General features: G+C 48.4%; 2 protein-coding genes across 3 annotated transcripts in view; both read right to left on the minus strand.

Moving 5' to 3' along the window:
* Positions 1-506: 506 nt before the first annotated feature.
* Positions 507-10,711, minus strand: CHGB (chromogranin B). Of its 2 annotated transcripts, none has more exons than XM_064709268.1 (5): positions 10,598-10,711; positions 5,704-5,747; positions 4,398-4,491; positions 1,951-3,632; positions 507-874 (listed from the first exon to the last, which is right to left on the minus strand). In XM_064709268.1, exons 1-5 carry the CDS (start codon positions 10,695-10,697, stop codon positions 791-793), a joined length of 2,004 nt encoding a protein of 667 aa, XP_064565338.1. In that variant the 5' UTR covers positions 10,698-10,711; the 3' UTR covers positions 507-790. The 2 variants fall into 2 exon arrangements, with proteins under 2 accessions (XP_064565338.1, XP_064565340.1); XM_064709270.1 differs by lacking the exon at positions 10,598-10,711 and adding an exon at positions 9,366-9,528.
* A 5,658-nt stretch (positions 10,712-16,369) lies between these two features.
* Positions 16,370-17,990, minus strand: part of SHLD1 (shieldin complex subunit 1) — a 37,625-nt gene continuing 36,004 nt past the window's right edge. The window contains exon 5 of the transcript XR_010439645.1: positions 16,370-16,389. The gene's annotated coding sequence lies outside the window, so the exon portion shown is untranslated. The remainder of the gene's footprint in view (positions 16,390-17,990) is intronic.

A 17,990-nucleotide genomic window follows, 5' to 3' on the forward strand; every position in this document is an offset into this window, starting at 1 on the left:
TTCTACTTTTTGGGAAGTTTCTCTTCCCTTTTCTTCTCCTTATGTGAACAACCCATAAAAGGAGAGGAGGTAGATTTCACCATCTCTTCATTGTAGACAGCTGCTTATCCTAGATACTGTGACAATACAAAACAATGACATGGGAAAAACATATTTGCATAATGGAGCAGTTTGAGCAATAAACAATGTTGGGGAGTTAATTTGGGTCAAGGCCAAACTGGCTCCACTTCACCAGTAGTGACACTGACACAGTCTCAACCCAGTTTTCAAATGTGCCATAATCCTTGTAAAATGCAGTGAAAATGAGGAAGCAAACAAGAAATAAATCACTATTGAGATTTCAGAGTCCTTGTTCCCTCTCATGCCCATGCAAAGTGACAAACAAAATGCACAGATGGGCTCCTTGTAACTTTTAAGAGTGTTGGAGCACCACTGTTCTGTGGACAATCTACACACCTGACCAGCTCACTGAGATCACCCCAGCAGCCACATGAACAAGGAGAAGGTTTGGTCCAAGATCAATGGTTTTTATTATTGCAAACTCAGACAAATATATTCCTGAAGAACACTAACACAATTATCTCCAAAAGCATATTAAAAATACCTGCCCACATGAAAGGTTATGTTACTAAAATTCATGCCATTCAGGTCTCAGGAGCATAACAGCAAATTAAAGACACTTTCAGCTGTGTAAATCACTACACAAGAGTGGACAGGGAACAGAATTTCCTGGGTTTGGGGCAAACAACAATCCAGTGGCAGTGACTTTACCACACAACACGGGACACCTTCAGCCTCTCCTGAGGCTGTTGATCTTCTCTGCTATGTTCTGCAGCTCCAGATCCATGGTGGCCAGGTTTTCCAGCTGCTTCTCCTGGGAAAACAGAGCGTTTCACACATTGCTGTTAACGCTGGGAAATGTTTTGTTCCAGGGAAAGGAGAGGAAAAGCCATTTCCAAGGCAGATTCTGTCCTGCCACTTCCCAGTCCCTGGGCAGAGCAGGTGTTAACAGCAGTGCACAAAGACTTGGGAGATTGCTGAAATTCCCTGCTTTGGATTGAACATGGGCTGGGGAAAGCATCAAAATTTTAATTGTGAGAGCCGGCCCTAATTACAGCCTCATCTTTGTAGATTTAAAGCACCATAACCATCCATAGGTGGCCTCCTGCCATGTCACAGCTGCAGCTGCTGTCCCTGCAGGTCCCACAGCCAGCACGGGGCAGTGAGGGCACCGCTCCTCAGGCATGGAGAGCAGGAGGAGCTTTGTGCACCGAGCCTTTACCTGATGGCTCGTTAACACCAATGCACATCTGGTTAAATAAATCATGTGCAGCTCTGAACATTGCACGGACACACTGACACACCAGGAGGATGTGCCTGAGGGGAGCTAACTGATGGCTGTAGGCTCAGTTTTCCTGGATGCTGGAGCAGAACAGGAAGTCCAACAAAAAGGATTCACTACGTGGGAACTGCACATAGGAACTGGACTTACAGGTGCAGGTTCTGCTCTGCAATTCCAGCTGGGAAGTCCATGGGTAGCTGATTTCCCTCTATACATCCAACTCACTTTTCAGCTGGGTATTTAAAACAACCCGAGAGCCCAAGTGGTGCTTGTCAGTTTTCCCTCTGCTCCTGCTACAATGGCACCTTTGTTTTGTCAGTCTGTGGAGCCTCGAGGGAGAGGCAGGGCCCAAAGGGGAACAAAATCCTTCCCTTCCTGCCTTGCAGCAGACAGGAGCTGTGCCTTTATCCCACAAATTGTGCCCTGGGGTAGTTCAGCAAACTCAAAATTCCACTGTTCAAAGAAAGCAAATTTTTAAATCATTGAAGATCTACCACACCTTAACTGTGACTTAATCTTTGTGTTTTTCTGTGCAGTTTCCCAGCTGCCTTGGGAATGGATTTGGGAGTGTTTCCCCCAGCTTTTCAGACAAACTGCTGTGCACTTACCTCCTCTTCTGTCAGGGGCCTCTGGCTTAGGCTCCTTCTGTCACTGCCAGCCACCCGACGCTTCTTCAGGTCTTCTCCAGAGCTGTACAGCCCTGGGAGTTCAGCTGACTTCTTCCTGTAGTTGAGAAGTTGTGCAAGTTGATCCATCTTGTTGTACTGCCTTTCCACATCGTATCTGTTCGCTTTGCCAGGATTCCTCTTCTCGCTGCGCCTGTGCTTCAGAGCGCTCTGGATTTGCTTTTCTGACCACCACTCGTAGTCATTGTACTCAGGGAAAAGGCTCTTCTCACTCAGGGCAGGCCTGCCTTCCTCCCTGCCCTCCAGAAGCTGCTCCCCTGCACTGTCCCTCTTGTCCAAGTGCTGGCTTTTCCACCACACCAGTGGGTAGAACGGCCTGTAGGATGCTGCAGTTCTCTTCTCTTTCTCTGCAGGGAGATGGCCTCTGTACTCTTCTCTCTCTGCAAACCTTTCCTCCTCTTCATTTCCCACCTGGTCACTGCTGTGATGCTTCTTTTCCACCTCCTCCTCCTCCTCCAGGCTGTCCTCAGTGCTGTAGTGCCTGCTGGCCTGGCCCTTGTGCTCTCGGGCCTTCTGGGCCCCCTCCTGTTGCCTGTTCCCTCCGCGGGCTCTCCCTCCCACACGGCGCTGCCTCTCCTGGCTGAGGTACCTGGCCAGCTCCTCCTGGCTTCCATCAGCAAGGTGCATCCTGCCCCCAGGATGGTGGGATCCACTGCGCTGCCTCCTCTCCTCGTGCCACTTCTCACTGCTCTCCTCACTGTGGTGGTGCCTCTTGTTTTCCTCGTCCCTGCTCTCCTGGCTCTGCTGCCAGCTGAGCTCCTCACTGCCCCGCTCTGCAGGCCCCTCCTGCTGCAGCCCCTCGGGCCCACGCCTGCCAGGAGAGCCACCCTTCTCCTCAGACTCTTCCTCATGTTTCTGTCGCTGCTTCCACTGCTCCCAGAGATTGGCCTCCCCCAGGTGTGATCCCTCTGCTGGTTCCCCCCTCTCACCACCATGGCCCCTCTTCTCTTCACTGGAGTCACCTTCCCTGTGCTTCCCATGATAACCTTTGCCTCTGAAGGGCTCCTTTCCCTCCTCTCTTTCTTCGCTCTCCTCGGATGCTTCACGCTGCTGCTGGTGGGAGAAGCCACGTTCCTGAGACTCATGGTGGTATTTCTCACTCCTTCCTTCCTCTCCCTCTTCACCTTCCCGAATTTGTTTGGAAGGGCTCTGCATTCCCTCCTCCAGGTGCCAGCGGCCCCTGGGGCTCTGATCACTCCCACCACGGAACTCATCCACACTCATGCCCTCAGAGTGGGACTTCTTGGTGACAACAGCAGCCTCCACATCCTCACAACACTTCCCCTCTTTGCTTTCCTCCTCACTGTGGTAATTCCTCTCCTCCTCTCTCCCAATTTCCTGGTAGTGCTTCTTTTCTTCCACGTGAAGTGTCTCATCCTGAGCAGGTGTGTGGTGTCCAGCCTCCTCCTCCTCCTCGCTTTTACCTTCCTCATGAGCAAGTTTCTCCTCATCACCTCCTTCTGTGTACTTTTTAGATTCCTCTTCTGCCTGCCTCTGTTCTTTCTCCATGCTCCCAGGAGGATGTTTTTCAGTCTCTGCTGGGTCCTTGGGATGCCTCACTTCAGGCTGTTCGTTTTCACTTCTCTCTCTGTCATTTTTATCACCTACAAGAACAAAGGCAGCATCATGGAGTAATCCAACCCTCCACTGAAGTGTTATTTCAAAGACATGACTGGCTTCCCAAAGTACCAAGGAAATTTGGACAGAACTGATTTCTTAATTCTGTTTTCAAAATCATTAGTTTGCCACTATTTTGTATGCTTGCCTAGAAAAGGATTAACTAACTAATTAACTCCACTTAAATAGGCATTTTACAAGTTCCCCTGGATTTTCCAGAATAAATTTCCTTCTTTGTTTTTTTTTTGTGATCACATTTTTAGTACTGAGTCAAGCTAGCTCTCATTCCCATTAAAAACAATGGGATCTGGAGTTGTGTTCAGTTCTTTGAATGCCAGAGCAGGCCCATCACAGATGCTTATTCACAATAAAAATACAACCATCTATTCTGAGCTACCCAAAACACCAGAGATTCTTTTTTGTAAATTTTTAAAGTTTTTTTCAAAATTGACTAAAAAAAAAATCAAAGAAATCTGATGTTTTGCAATAGTTATGCTTCATCTTCTCAGGCTACCTAAAGAGTTTGTCAAGTCCTCTCAGATTCTCCAGGTGGTTCAAGGAGGGAGCCACAAGTGTCAGGCAAGAACCCCTGAGAATTCCCAGGTCAGGCTGTTTGTTCCCTGAGAGGTACAGACAGAAGGACACCAGAATTCTGGCACTGAAATTTGGAGGCACCAGTTTCACCAGCTCCATCACCAGAGAGAATCCATGCACCAAACTCCTTTCCTGAGTGCAGATAACGTTGTACTTACTCTTCTTCAGGATTTCTTTGCATTCAGGATTAATGGGGGGTGCATTGGGCTTAGACAGAGCGTTGGACAGAACCTCCACAATGCACCGCGTCACCTGGAGGAGACAAAACAGGAGAGAAACCCTCATGGCAAAAATGGACACTTTACTTCTGACCCAGCTGGTAGAAAAGCCTGTTGGAGATGAGAGTTCAGGCTGTTATTATTAATGAGTTTTGAGTAATCCTGTACATTTGGGCTCTGCCCCTCACTCCTGTACCAGCAGGAAGAGAACAGACAGGTCTTTTTATCTCCCCTTTTGTTTGCAGAGCTAAGGGGCTTCTTTTGTACCTTTTAAAATATTAAATACCCTACTCAGTACAAAGGAAAGTCAAACAACATGTGGTAACACACCCTATAAAATAAACAGGCACAACACACATTCAAAGGATGAGGATTATCCTGTAGGATCTGCCATATGAGGATGCTGCACAGGCAGTCTGGACTGCCAATACACTAAAACACCTCCATGTCCTCTGTCAGGGACACACTCCACACCTTTCCACCTCTGTGTGCTCTGAGTCCTGCCTGGTCTTTAGCACTGAACATTCAACTGGGCTGTCTGGAGCAGAGAAAATTGATTGATTTAGGGAAGTCACACAATGTGCTCTAATTCTAAGCACTACCAAAGAATGTCCTCTATATAAAATGATTTTCAGGTGCTGAAGTTGATGGTGAGAACAAGTGCTCCTGTTTGTGGGGGTACAATCTGTGGGGATGACTGGGAGGAGACAATGAAACATTTACAGAGCCATTTGTCTTTTAACAATTTCTGGTTATCACCAGGTGTTTGCTGATCTAAATGATCACAGCAACAACCAGTGCAGGGGGTCTGGTGTCAGCTCTGGGAGCAGCTGATGGCATTTATTTAATCACACAGGGGGAGATCTCTTTCCACAGAAGAAGAGGAAGGACTACAGCAGTGAGTCTGTAACACAGTAGGTAACTGTAGGCATTTCATCTTTCCTCAAAGCTGTCAGTACAATAACATGTACTGTGCAACATTTCAGATCACTTTTCAAGCAGCTGTACAATGCAGAGCTTCACAAGTACCACACTGACACAAGAGGCAGCTCCCATTTCCACCAAACACACTGAGGTGCAGGCAGGCATCTCCTGGCAGCTAAAGGCACTCTGAGTCTCACACCAGCCATCAGCTTTTAAAAAATTTACCCTTAGGAAAAAAATGAAGCATTGTCCTGAGAGTTTAAAGAAATGGGAAACACATCACTGGTATTTTCTGAGGCTGGTTTGACAAGCAGCTACTCACCATTTCTTCAGTATGGTCTTTCTCCACTGGAATTGTGCTGGCACCTGGAAGAAAAACCAATTATTAGAGATTCATTAACACAAGCATCACTGACAGGAGTCCTCAGTCAAATTGGTCTGATGAGGCAGCTTGGGTTTTGGGTTGGCAGTCAACTAAACCAGGCACATTCCACAAGAAATCTTTCCTTATTTGGATGGAAAAGCCACCTAAAATTGAGGCATAGCAGGAGAGAAGAGGCATGGTAACATTTGTAGCACTAAAATAATATACACCAAGAATAATCCCACCCACAAAAAATGCAACACCAAAGAAAGCCACGTTCAAATTCCAAAATGGAACTTTACTTCAAACCAGGTCCTTATGTAGCTGCACCTGTTAAAAAAAATAAACCCAACAACCAAGGCCTGTCTGCACTCTGAGAATCTTTTGGCTTCTTGGAGAAGCTCTAGGTGCTCCCCTTGCCAACAGCAGACCAGTCTTTAAGACTTTAAAGCAGCTACTGTCCCAGTCCTGCTGGAGAAATGTTGTCTCACTTGGAGGTGGCTCCTGCAAGGATGGTGAGAGCCAGAAGAGACAAGAAAATTTCCATTCCCTGAGTGGTCCATTATCATTCCAAGAAATAAGCAAAACCCCCTCAAATCTCAGTGGAAAACCACTCTGGAAGGAGGCAGTACAACCCATCCCTCACTCTCTGTGCCCTGGGGACATGTGGGATAACTCACACCTTCTTACACCAGTTCTACTGTACCTGGGCCAAGGAATTTGCTTTTGGAAAGAAACTACTGCCCATAAAACCTCCGTGCTGCCTGATTTTGCCATCACTGCTGCAATGTCTCCAGCTGGTTAATGAGCTTGGCTGCTGTGTGTTATTAATGAACTGTGTGTTATAAATGTGCTGTGTGTTATTAATGAGCTGTGTCAATTCCCATGCACCTGGAGCTTTCCAGGAGCGAGGTTAAGCCCCTGTGGCACCCCACAGCAGTGTGTGGAAGCAGGGCCTGTTGAATCCTGGCAGTGCAGGCCTCCCAAGGTGCAGAATCACAGCACACACACACACAGAGCTTGAGGTGCAGCCCTGAAGTTCTCATACGGGTCAGAGAGTCCTAAATACAACCATGACCTCTCTCTGGCTGGGTCAGTGAGAGACCTCCTGAAACAGATGAGCACACAGCACATCATGGAGATAAAGGAGGTCAGTTTTACTCTCAGCATCAGGAGAATGAGCACTGTCCCAAGGAAGACAGGAGCACGTAGCCCTGCACTATTTAAAGAACACAACATTTTTATTCTCTGTGCTGGCAGAGGAAGCAGACATCCCCTGGAGCACTGACTCAGAGTGTAATAGCTGAGCATCATACACTAATAACTGATATTTCTGTGCTCTCCCCCAAACACACATGCAGGGATGTGCTTCTCCAGCCCCCAGCCCTTCCCTGCCTATACAAGTGCCATCAGAGAAGGGAACCCACACAAGGAGAGCACAGCAGGGATTCCCCAAAAATAGCACTGCATGCCTCCCCCAGAGTGGCAGGTGGTGTGTGAGGGGATGGTGCAGCTCAGAGCCAAGCCTCTCCCGCAGCTCGGGCGTTCAGAGCTGCCTGAGGCGGCTCCAGCTCCTTCACTAACCCAGTATGCAAATCATTGCCAGGCTGCTGCAGGCAGGAGACAAAGCCCTCCCACCAAAACAAGTGTTAGTCTTAAAAAGAGATTCTCTCAGTCCCACAGGTGTTGGGGATGTTGCTATTACATCCCCAGGCTCCACTCACAGGTATGGGCCCCTTCATGAGCTCTTCTTGGGAGGCTCCTCTGCTCCTCCAGCCCCTGTGAAAACCTGACAGGCTCCAGGGCAAGCATTGATTTTGTCCTTTGAGTGATGCAGCCACAGCACATCTGCTGTGAGTGACACCCAGGATGGAATAAAGCACAGAGCAGAAAAACTCCTGGACATCTTTTCCTACCTCAGGCCACCCCCTGAGTGCTGTCAGTGGCACAGGAAGACAAAGTCAGGTTGTACCCACTGTCTTTGCTGTCATTCAAAAGCTCCCAAGAGCTTGATTAACAATGAAAGGCAGCATGAACAAAGAGGGAGCATCATAACAGTGTCAGGAGAACCAAATGGTATTGGACAAACCTCATATTAACCTGTCTGGAGAAACAGGATGAGGCTCCAATCCACGCCAGAGCCTGAAATAACTCCCTGAGGCAGTTGCTCTGCCAGGGCTGGGCCAGGAAGGCAGTGGGGAGCCAGCAGTGCCCCACTTTACCCAGGGCTGGCAGTGCCAGCTGGCAAGAGCTCCCTTGGGGCCACCTGCCACCCGAAGGTGCTGGCCAACACAGCTGCCATCATCCCCAGGTGTGCTCAGGAGGGGTGAGGCCACCACCCTGACAGGGACAGCGGGCTCAGGCAGCAGGACACCCACCCATGGCCTTGCAGGAGCACAGCAGGCAGGGCTCCAGAGCAGAGCAAAGGCAGAGCATGTGCCAGCATGGAAACCTTGCCCCTGAACACACAGCACGAAACAAACCACAGCCCCACGAGCACAGCTGAGCCCTGGCTCTGCTTTACCCTCCTGAACCAGCTCTGCCCAGGCAGTTGTGATCAGATTATTTGATTTTGCTTAATTGCGGAGAGTTGATGAATATCATGAGAAATGATAAATGCAGGACAAATTCACAAGGATTTTGCTTCCATCTCCAAGATTAGAACAGATCTTCAGGTGGGTCCCTGATGAAATCCCCACATGGCTTTGTTTCATCAGCGCAGATGACTCAGTGCAGTGTCATTCCTCACCAAAATGTCACAGTGTCTTCCTAGGCAGGATCACTGAAATTTAGGCATATTGATTTGCAGGAGTACTAGAAAGTTCTTGAAATTAATGTCTAACCAGTTCAACATTTGAAAGCACAATAGCCACAAAGGATGTAAAGTACTTGATCTGTTTGATCAGGTACTTTGATAAACAGGATAAACCTTTGATAAACAGGAAAAAATATTTGGTAATAAACCCCCATAGAATCTATGGTATAAGTGTGTGAGCTTCTCTGTGCTGGGGTCTCTTCCCCTCCGTATCCCACCCTCCCTCTTTGATTTCAATAAAGGCACTTGAAGGCAGCCAACTTCCTCACAGTCTCTGTGCAAGTCCCAGAAGCGTGGAGACTTCTAACAGACCTAAAGCCAAAAATACTCAACCCAGAATGACACCGACTCTTTCAACCAATGATGTAAGTATGCATAAAACACTACAGAGCCAAGCCACCACCTCATTCTATTGTGTTTAAGGTTCATTTCACCGTGGGGTTTTTGTATTTAATGCCGCGTGCAAAAAAATTAAAATCTCTGCTAGTTAAACCCGCAGAGCCGCTACTTTGCCATCACCTCCCGGCATCCAGCACCGGCTGGCACAAGCCCAGCAGCACCGCTGGAACGAAGCGGCACCGAGAAGTCTTTGTGCAAAGACCGGGATAAAAATAAAGGCGGAGCAGGCGGGGAGCTCTCTCCCAGCGCCATCCCCGCCGCCCCTTCCCGAGGGGCGACCCCGGGCTGCGGGTCCCGCACCCACCGCCGCCTCCCCGGAGCCAGCCAGCCCGTCCGTCCGTCCGTCCATCTATCCATCCCTTCGCCGCTCCCCGCCGTTCCCAGCGCTCTCCCCGTCCCCGCTCACCTGCCAGGGCGGCGGCCGTCAGGAGGGCGAGCAGCGCCGGCGGCCCCATCTCGGCTCGGCTCGGCTCGGCTGCGCTCGGCAGCTCCGGCGCGGCTTAAAAGGGGAGCGGGGGCGGAGGAGCGGGCGGGGGGCCCCGCCGGAGCTGCGTCACTGCGAGCCCCCGGCGCTGCCGCCCCCGCTCTCCTCTCCTCTCCTCTCCTCTCCTCTCCTCTCCTCTCCTCTCCTCTCCTCTCCTCTCCTCGGCAACTTTCTCACAGGCTGGGCAAGCCGAGCTCGCTTTCCCTTCCCCGGTAACCACCGCAGCCGCCCTTGCCCGATCCCCGACCAACACTTCCAACACCCCCGTACAGCCCTGCCCCGCCGTGCCCCAGCAAAGGGGAAAGCAGGGCTTCCCTGCCTCTTTCTCCAGCTCGGAGGATGCGGTAGCGTCCTTAGGTCTTTCCCACCGTCAGACGATGCCGAAGGGAGGAGGTGCGGTAAGCCATCCCTCAAACAGCTTCCACAAGGAATCACCGCCGCGCTTCCACACCCTTTTCCGATCAAAGCCTCTTCAGGTGCTGCTGCAGCCTTTCCTCCTGCAAGGTTTTTGTCCCTTCTTCTCTCCTCGCTGCTCCCTCCTCTCACTGCTTCCCCCACCCCCTATCCAGTACACCCAGACCCCGATGGGGAAGCAATCCCAGTGCTTATGGCACCTAGGGAGGGAATGGCACGCAGTATTCCCCAACAGTTCTACCAGGGAAATCACTGCTCTCAGCATCCATCTCCACAGGCAAACCTCTTATTTACTGTGATGATGCTCTGGGGAGCCAGAGGAAGCATACAGAGATCAAGTTTTACATCGTTTCCTTTAACAGCCCCTGCTGTCCCAATTAGTCCGTAGTGGAATAAAAAGCTTAAATGACAAGTTAAAACGAGGAAATCTGAATGCTCCACCCGGTTCCCTTCAGAGCCAGGCAAAGACCAGAACTCCTTTTGGTTTTCATTAACCCTCAGAGGGCCATCTCCAATTTTAAGTGTATTTACAGCTTTCTTTTTTGTTTGAGAGCCAAGCAGATGGCCCTCTAACTGCCAGTGCTCCAGGAGGACAATGGATCTGTACACCAAGCTGGCAGTTCCCTCTGTTATCATTCCTGTGCCATTCTATTGTCCATTCACAATGGCAGGCTGCTACAGCCACACGGCCTTTAGAGACACAAAACAGGACACAAGCACAGTGCTCCAAACCAACTCACCAGCAGGAAGCAGAATTCCAGCTCCATTTGAAGCCTGCTTCAGGAGACAGCCTGGAGGAGACACCAGGAGGCCAAGCCAGACACCTTGTTCACCTTGCATTCAGTTTGCCATTTCTGCAAAGTAACACAACCCAGTCACCAGGGCATGGAAGACAAACCACCTTCAACACCTCCCAATCTCCCTCCTCATGCTGTTCTGTACTGCCTATGCCAGCCCCATCTCCACAGGCAGCTGCTTCTTTAGGAATCTCCAGTCTTGGCTTTGGGAAGTCAAGAGCCTGTTTCAAAAGACTGACAAATTTCCCTGGCTCCAAGGCCCCCTTATCCTCCTCTGTCTGTGTGAGGATTCAGATTGGCCTCAAGCTCTTCAGCTGCTCATGAGAAAGAATTTTAAGTGAATCATTTGCCTTTTATGTATTCTCTGCTTCTGCAGGCATATAAGTAGCATGCTTTGCCATCAGTTACATCAGGGTCTGCATGGGAGCACCTTCAGATTTGATGAGGGTCGAGGTGACAAAGATTTGCAAATGTTGTAGGAGGCCTGTGACAGGAGTAGGGACAGAAGTGGTTGGAGTATATCCAACTCTGTCTTCGGGGCAGGATTCCAGAACAGGATCCCACAGACTCTTCTGCCAGCACTGGAAAACCAGAGCATCCAAGCATCTTGCCCACAGTTAATTAATTAAGTCAGCCTCTGTTCTCAAGGCACTGTCACTTCACGTGGACTTTTACAGCCAGGTATCAGCTGGGGTGAGTTTCTCTGCAGATCAGGAGAGAGCTGTGACTGCACTAAATCAGGATTACTGCAGGCAAAGGCACATTTCATTTGATCACTGTGAGTGGCACACCCCAACCTCCTTTCTCAGATGTGTCAGTACTCTGACTGCAGTGACATCCATGCCTGGCAATGTTGTGACAATCTACTGCTCTATGAATAAACACTATTTATCCTGTGGGATTCTCTCAAATACAAATGCTTTAGAAAGTTACACATTTGGCTCTTACTAGAAGCTGAAACTTCAAAGGATGACAAGCAATTTCTGTGCCTGAGCTCCTTCTAAATTGAGCGGAGACTTCATGAGGAAAATGAGGATTGCTCTTCTAATTAGGTGTGCTAGTGGGGATTATCTTCATTCTTACATGCCAATTAGTTTTCATGGCATTAAAATACTGCAGCCCATTTTATGAACAAACTCAGCTCCTTCATTCAGGAGGTGCTGAGAGGATGGGTCTGGAGAAAGACAATTGCACCTGAAGGCCACCATCTATCCAGCTTCCCTAACAAAACCAAAATCCTTTCAGAAATCTTGCCATATGCAATGCTCATTGCAACATAAGGGATGGTGGAGCTGCACAGCTGACACATTTTTGGGTCCTTCTCGCACAAAAGTGGAACAGGACTGTCACCACCTGTGGCCTTACCACATGGCACCAGTGCCCAGCAAGCTGAGCTGCAGCTGAGACCCTGTGTGGTACAGATGGGTGATTTCTGTAGCACGGGCAAATATCTTTTTTTAGTTTTCTGTATTTATATAGCACCTCACACTGTGGGTTTTATTCATGCCACATACACTTAGGCAGTGCAGAAAAAGCTGCTAGAAACTGACTTCCAGTCTTTAGTGTCAAAAGACTTTCTTCATTAAAAAATTCAAAGAATTTACAGGGTATTTTTGCTTGAGAACCTTAAAAGTTCGGTCCAACTCTTCCTGAATTGTCTTTCTTAGTCTTCTTAAAAAAAAAAAAATTTCTTCACTTGTAACCCTCTACTCTTCCATGCAGGATCCTTCTAGCTCCTGTTTTTCAGTGATGTATCTATTCCACAGAAATGAGGTCAAATATTGTATGGCCCAACTGAAAAGAGGTTTAAAATAAGACTACAAGGGATGTCATAACTATTAAATGGTATGAAAAATACATGCACAGACCCTGCTGTGGTCTTCTGGAAAAAGCCGTGTGCTCCTGACAGAAATCCTCAGGGCTTCTGGATACACTCACAGGCTGCAGAAGGAAAGAAAAGAAACCACCAAACCCAAAACAAACTCAAGCCCAAAACAGAGGTGAGAGAGGGAAGACCAAGTATAACCACAACCATTTATCCAACATCCCAGGTTTTCCACAGAACATTTTCCCATATACTGCTCACACACCTCTCTTCCTCCCCAGTCAGCCTTCTCTCTGTTAGATCAGATGGCAGAAAACTGGATTGTGCTGCAATACAAAAATAAGTTTAAAATTATAGGTAGATAGATAGATAGACAGACAGACAGAGATAGATAGGAAAGGGGAAAGGAAAGGGGAAAGGAAAGGGGAAAGGAAAGAAAGAAGAAAGGAAAGGAAGGAAAGGAAAGGAAGAAGGAAGAAGGAAAGGAAGGAAAGAAGGAGAAAGGAAAGGGGAAAGAAAGGAAAGGAAAGGGGAAAGAAAGGGAAAGAAAGAAAGGGAAGGAAGGAAGGGGAAAGAAGGAAAGGGAAAGGAAGAAAGGAAAGGAAAGGGAAAGGAAAGGGGAAGGGAAAGAAAGGGAAAGAAGGAAAGGAAAGGAAAGGAAAAAAAAAGGGGAAAGGAAGGGGAAAGGAAAGGAGGAAAGGAAAAGGGAAAGGAAAGGGAAAGGAAAGGAAAGGAAAGGAAAGGAAAGGAAAGGAAAGGAAAGGGGAAAGGAAAGGGAAAGGAAGGGGAAAGGAAAGGAAAGGAAAGGGAAAGGAAAGGGGAAAGGAAAGGGAAAGGAAAGGGGAAAGGAAAGGGGAAAGGAAAGGGGAAAGGAAAAGGGAAAGGAAAGGGGAAAGGAAAGGGAAAGGAAAGGGAAAGGAAAGGGGAAAGGAAAGGGGAAAGGAAAGGGAAAGGAAAGGGGAAGGAAAGGGAAAGGAAAGGAAGAAGGGAAGGGAAAAGGGAAAGGAAAGGAAAGGGGAAGGAAAGGGAAAGGGGAAAGGAAAGGGGAAAGGAAAGGGGAAGGAAAGGGAAAGGAAAGGGGAAAGGAAAGGAAAGGAGAAAGGAAAGGAAAGGGGAAAGGAAAGGAAAGGGGAAAGGAAAGGAAAGGGGAAAGGAAAGGAAAGGAAAGGGAAAGGAAAGGGGAAAGGAAAGGGGAAAGGAAAGGGGAAAGGGAACTTTGGAGCCTAGGGGCAATTTTTCCATACTGCAGTCAGCATGAAGTGCCACTTCCTAGGTCCTTCCCTAGTTAGCAACTTGCTGGCATTGCTTGCTCCAGGCAGGAAATGCAAGTGAGCTCCTGTAATTCCACAGGTAAATGTCTCCATGGGAAAGATGACACTGATGGGAACCAACAGGCACATCTCCTCCTAGAAGAGAAAGTTGGAATTTGCCTAATAATGTGGGCACCATTGGCATTTTTAGTCACAAGACTTCATTTTTTCTGAGCTGCCACTTCTCACCTGATTCCATGTCTGAAAATGATCTGCTGGACTCCAAGTCCAAACTAACCACTCCAGAGGAATTGGCCATCAAGATAAGATGCAGCTTTTGGATCTGAGCAGGGGCACAAGCAGCCCTGACACAATTACTCATGGCTTTATAAACTGGGCTATGACTAAACCTTCTCCCAGCCTCAGCTGTCACCAAATTGCCTTGCTGACAACAGAAGCAACCTCTGCAGCCCTGGGTGCCTCCTCCTCTACCAGGGGGGAAGTGAGGGCACCCAACCCCCTGACCAGACAGGAGTCCTGGACAATAACAGTGCCCAAAAGCTGCCCCACATCTCTCTGGGCTGCCTTTTGGAGGATTAGCATCACTGCAGGACAGCAGTTCTCAGGCAGCTGATGTTCAGAGAGCAGCTGGAGCATCTCTCCCTGCAGGTGGGCACAGCTGAGCTGCACACCCAGATGCTGCCCCAAAGAAAACCCTTCATGAAACAACCCCTGCCAATGCCCCCTGCCCTTTTTCCACTCACACTGGCTAATTAACCTCCTTGGTGAACTTTGAGGCTTCTGCAGGAGAATAAAAAACAGGATAGAAATTTCTTTCAGCAAGCAAAATGTGGACACTTAAGCCCTTGTATTTTGAGTACTGCTTGTCATTAAGCAAAAATTACTTTATTAGTTGCCTTTGCACTGCAAATAATTACATTTAGGCCATTAAATTGCCCCATTCAGTGTTTCTGCCTGCTTTTTGTCAACTGTGCATGTTCCATTTAATATTTAAAGACTGGGGCACTACTCTGGCTTATTTAGTAATTAATTTCTTTAAATATTTATAGCACTTTGATTCTCAGCAAGGGTTCTGTTTGGTAAGAACAATACTGTTCTGTGCTTGATAGTGTCATGGAAATTTCAGAGGCAAATTTCCATTTTGTAGCATAAAAACATATAGATTTCTGCAACAGACTGTAATGATTTCAGAGTAAAATTTTTATTACTGAACAATGTATGTGCTAAAAAAATAATTCAATTATGCCCTTGCAGATAATTGCAGACTGAAAACACAGTGTTGAGAGATCTATTTTATGACAGCAGTATTCACACAGCAAAAGGAAAAGGAATCCCCCAAGAAATTTTCCATCACCTTTGTCTGAATCGCCACTGGCACAAAGAACAAAACCCAATTGCAAGAAAAGCCTAGGAAAGAGAGAGCACAACCTGCAAAATGCAGGAGGATATTTTGCTAGCACCTTTTCCCCTTAGAATATCCTTTTCCTTTTGCATATCCCGATTTTAAGACTTTTAGGCCCTTTGTGTGAAATGCTGTGTGCTTATGAAAAAATCTTAATAGGCTTAAGCTTAAAGGCAGCCTTGGGAAATGAAAATAGCAGGAAGATGCTCCATCTGTGTAAATTTGTCTAGTAACCCTGATGGTGGGAATGTGATCCAAACAGGAAAAGAGACTCTGCTACCCTGGATGTAAGAAAGACCAAGCCACAGTGCGTGGCTTTGCCAGCACTCAGATGAGGCACACTGGGCCTGATGTTTTTGGGGAAAAATCAGCTGCAGAATCACCCCATAGGAATGGGAACAGGAAGAAGGGCACAGGAATCAGTCTGATGCTTGTCCAGCACACCTTGCATTTTCAGCCTAATGCACTGCTGCCTTTGGAAAGACTCCTCCAGCCCTCAAAACAGCAGTCTGTCTCCTCATGCCAGAAGGACATTTTTCCTACTAATTCACGTGCAACCAGGCTATTCTGGAACACCAGACAAGCAGCATGAACAGTCCCAGAGACAGAACCCAGCCATGGCACTTGCCTGCACTCACACCTTTATCATGTGGTGCTCAGCCTGTCCCAGGGACCAGCCAGACCCAGGGAAGATGCAAAAACCAGGACCGAAACCAAGCTGGCCTCACAGAACACGTGCTGAGCTGCTTCTTAAACAAGGGGGCCTGGACCACAGATGCAGAATCTCTACTCTTGTTTGAACCTCTAATTGCAGGGTTTTGAGGGAAATTGCTGTTAGAGACGTGGTGTAAATGCCCTCTGCCCTTCCACTCTTTCTTTGAAGCTCTCAGATACCCAAAACAAGATGCTGGCAACTTAGAAAAAACTAATTGGTGGAAGTCACACTGAAAATGTGTTGCATCCCCACCTCAGTATCCTTAATTACAGACTCACTCTGTTTCTCTGGCCAGGAGGTGCTGATTTTAGCACCCATTTAGCACCATTCCTGGCTCATCCCTCACAGCAGTGAGACTGGAAAACACTGGAAAGTGACACCTGCCTAAGGCTGACTGACATTTCCCATTACAAGAACCTACCTTCCAATGCAAGTGAAAGTTTGTTTGCCTTGTACTGAGGGTCAAATTTTCTATGACAGTTGTTCTTTCATTACAAGACTTTCCCTCCCAAGTCCCAGCATCTGCAAACAAACAGGCAAAGGCAATTTTAAAAAAGGTTTGACCTTTCTGCCAGAAGTTTTTTGGCTTTGGTTAGCTCCAGCTATTGCTTTAATCACATCTTTTTATTTCATGCTCTGTGTGCTATGTGCCAGATTTTACTTTTAAGGAAGAAATGCTGGCATATGCTGTTGCCTAACCAGTGTGTGGGGGAAAATAGTCATTAGGGAAAGCCTACAGAACAGGGTATTTTTAACATGAACTTCTGTGTTGTGGGAAAACATATGCCCCACACAAAATCACCAATGCTCAGTAATAGAATAGCCACATTTACACAGGATTAGCCACATTTACACAGGATGCATACTGCCTGTCTTATGGCAGTTTTAACAACATGTGTCCTGATACATCCAGGCACACCAAAGCACCATAAATTCCTGGGGGAAAATCCCCTGGGGTGTAAACAGCCCTGGCTCCATTCACTTCACTGAGCCAGCTCAGGGCTTGCTGCAGCACCTGTGGCAGGAGCTCAGCTCTCCCTGGCTGCTCTGGGCTGCAGGACTGGGTAGGTCGCTGGCATGAATCAGCACCTCCCACCAGCAGGCGAGTGGGAGGGAAAATAAAAATGCAGTCGGAGTGAGCAGCAGAGAGGCCATTGATACCAAACGTCCTGGAGCAGCTCCCAGGCAGGGAATGCCTGAACAGCAGCAGCACTCAGCAAGGATGGCACAAGAGCTTGGATCAGGCATTCATGGCAGGGAGTAGAGACAAACTCAGCCTGCCAGAGCTGGCCCTGGCTGAGCCCCGGGGCCACTCCAGTGGCTGCAGGGCATGGGCAGGGCTCAGTGCCTGCAGCAGCTCCCTCACCCCTCTGGGGATGCTGGCCCAGCTCAGGGGCCCAACACCCACCCCAAAGCACACACACACCTCTGACAGACCTGGCTGGGATGTGGATCTGGGCTGGGCAGCAGGGAAACCCCCGGGCCAAGGCAAATCCTCACCATGCCCTGTGCTCCTCCTGCTTGGCAATGGGGAATCAATTTTGGCCTTGCTTGTCCCACCTTATGGGACTGATTCCCCATCTTTTACTTCACTTACACACTTTGCTTAGGATCTTGTGGGATTTGGTATACCCAGAGCCCTGAAAGGTGGCGTAGGTTTTCTGGTGTTGTTCTAAGGCTCAGAGAGCTGCTCCTTGGCTGTGAGCCTTGAACAAACAGAAGGAAACCCCCCCTTGGATTTGTTCTGCAGTGTGAGCCCCCAAATGCCTTTGCTAAAGCAGCCCCCACACACACACAGGGGAATGAACAGAGGTGCCAGCAGCTGGCTTTGCCAGCCCAGGTGAGAACTCCAGTGCTGGGGAGGCCAACAAGCTGGGGAGAGAGGGACAGCTGAAACCACACAAGTGTCAAAACTAAGTCAAGTGCAAGCCAGGGAGAGAGGATGGCACTTCACCACCCAGGAATAAACTCAGTTTCTCAGATTAGTGCACAGGCTGGGGGGAAATGGGCAGAACATGGGACATTTCTCTGAGGGCTTCATACCACTCCTGGTACTTGCCATGCAAAATGACTGCTTTTTCCCTTGAGGAAGCCATGGATAGTCATATCCATGATCCACTGGA

The sequence above is a fragment of the Zonotrichia leucophrys genome, chromosome 3 (assembly GCF_028769735.1).
Source record: "Zonotrichia leucophrys gambelii isolate GWCS_2022_RI chromosome 3, RI_Zleu_2.0, whole genome shotgun sequence".
Classification (NCBI taxonomy): Eukaryota; Metazoa; Chordata; class Aves; order Passeriformes; family Passerellidae; genus Zonotrichia; species Zonotrichia leucophrys.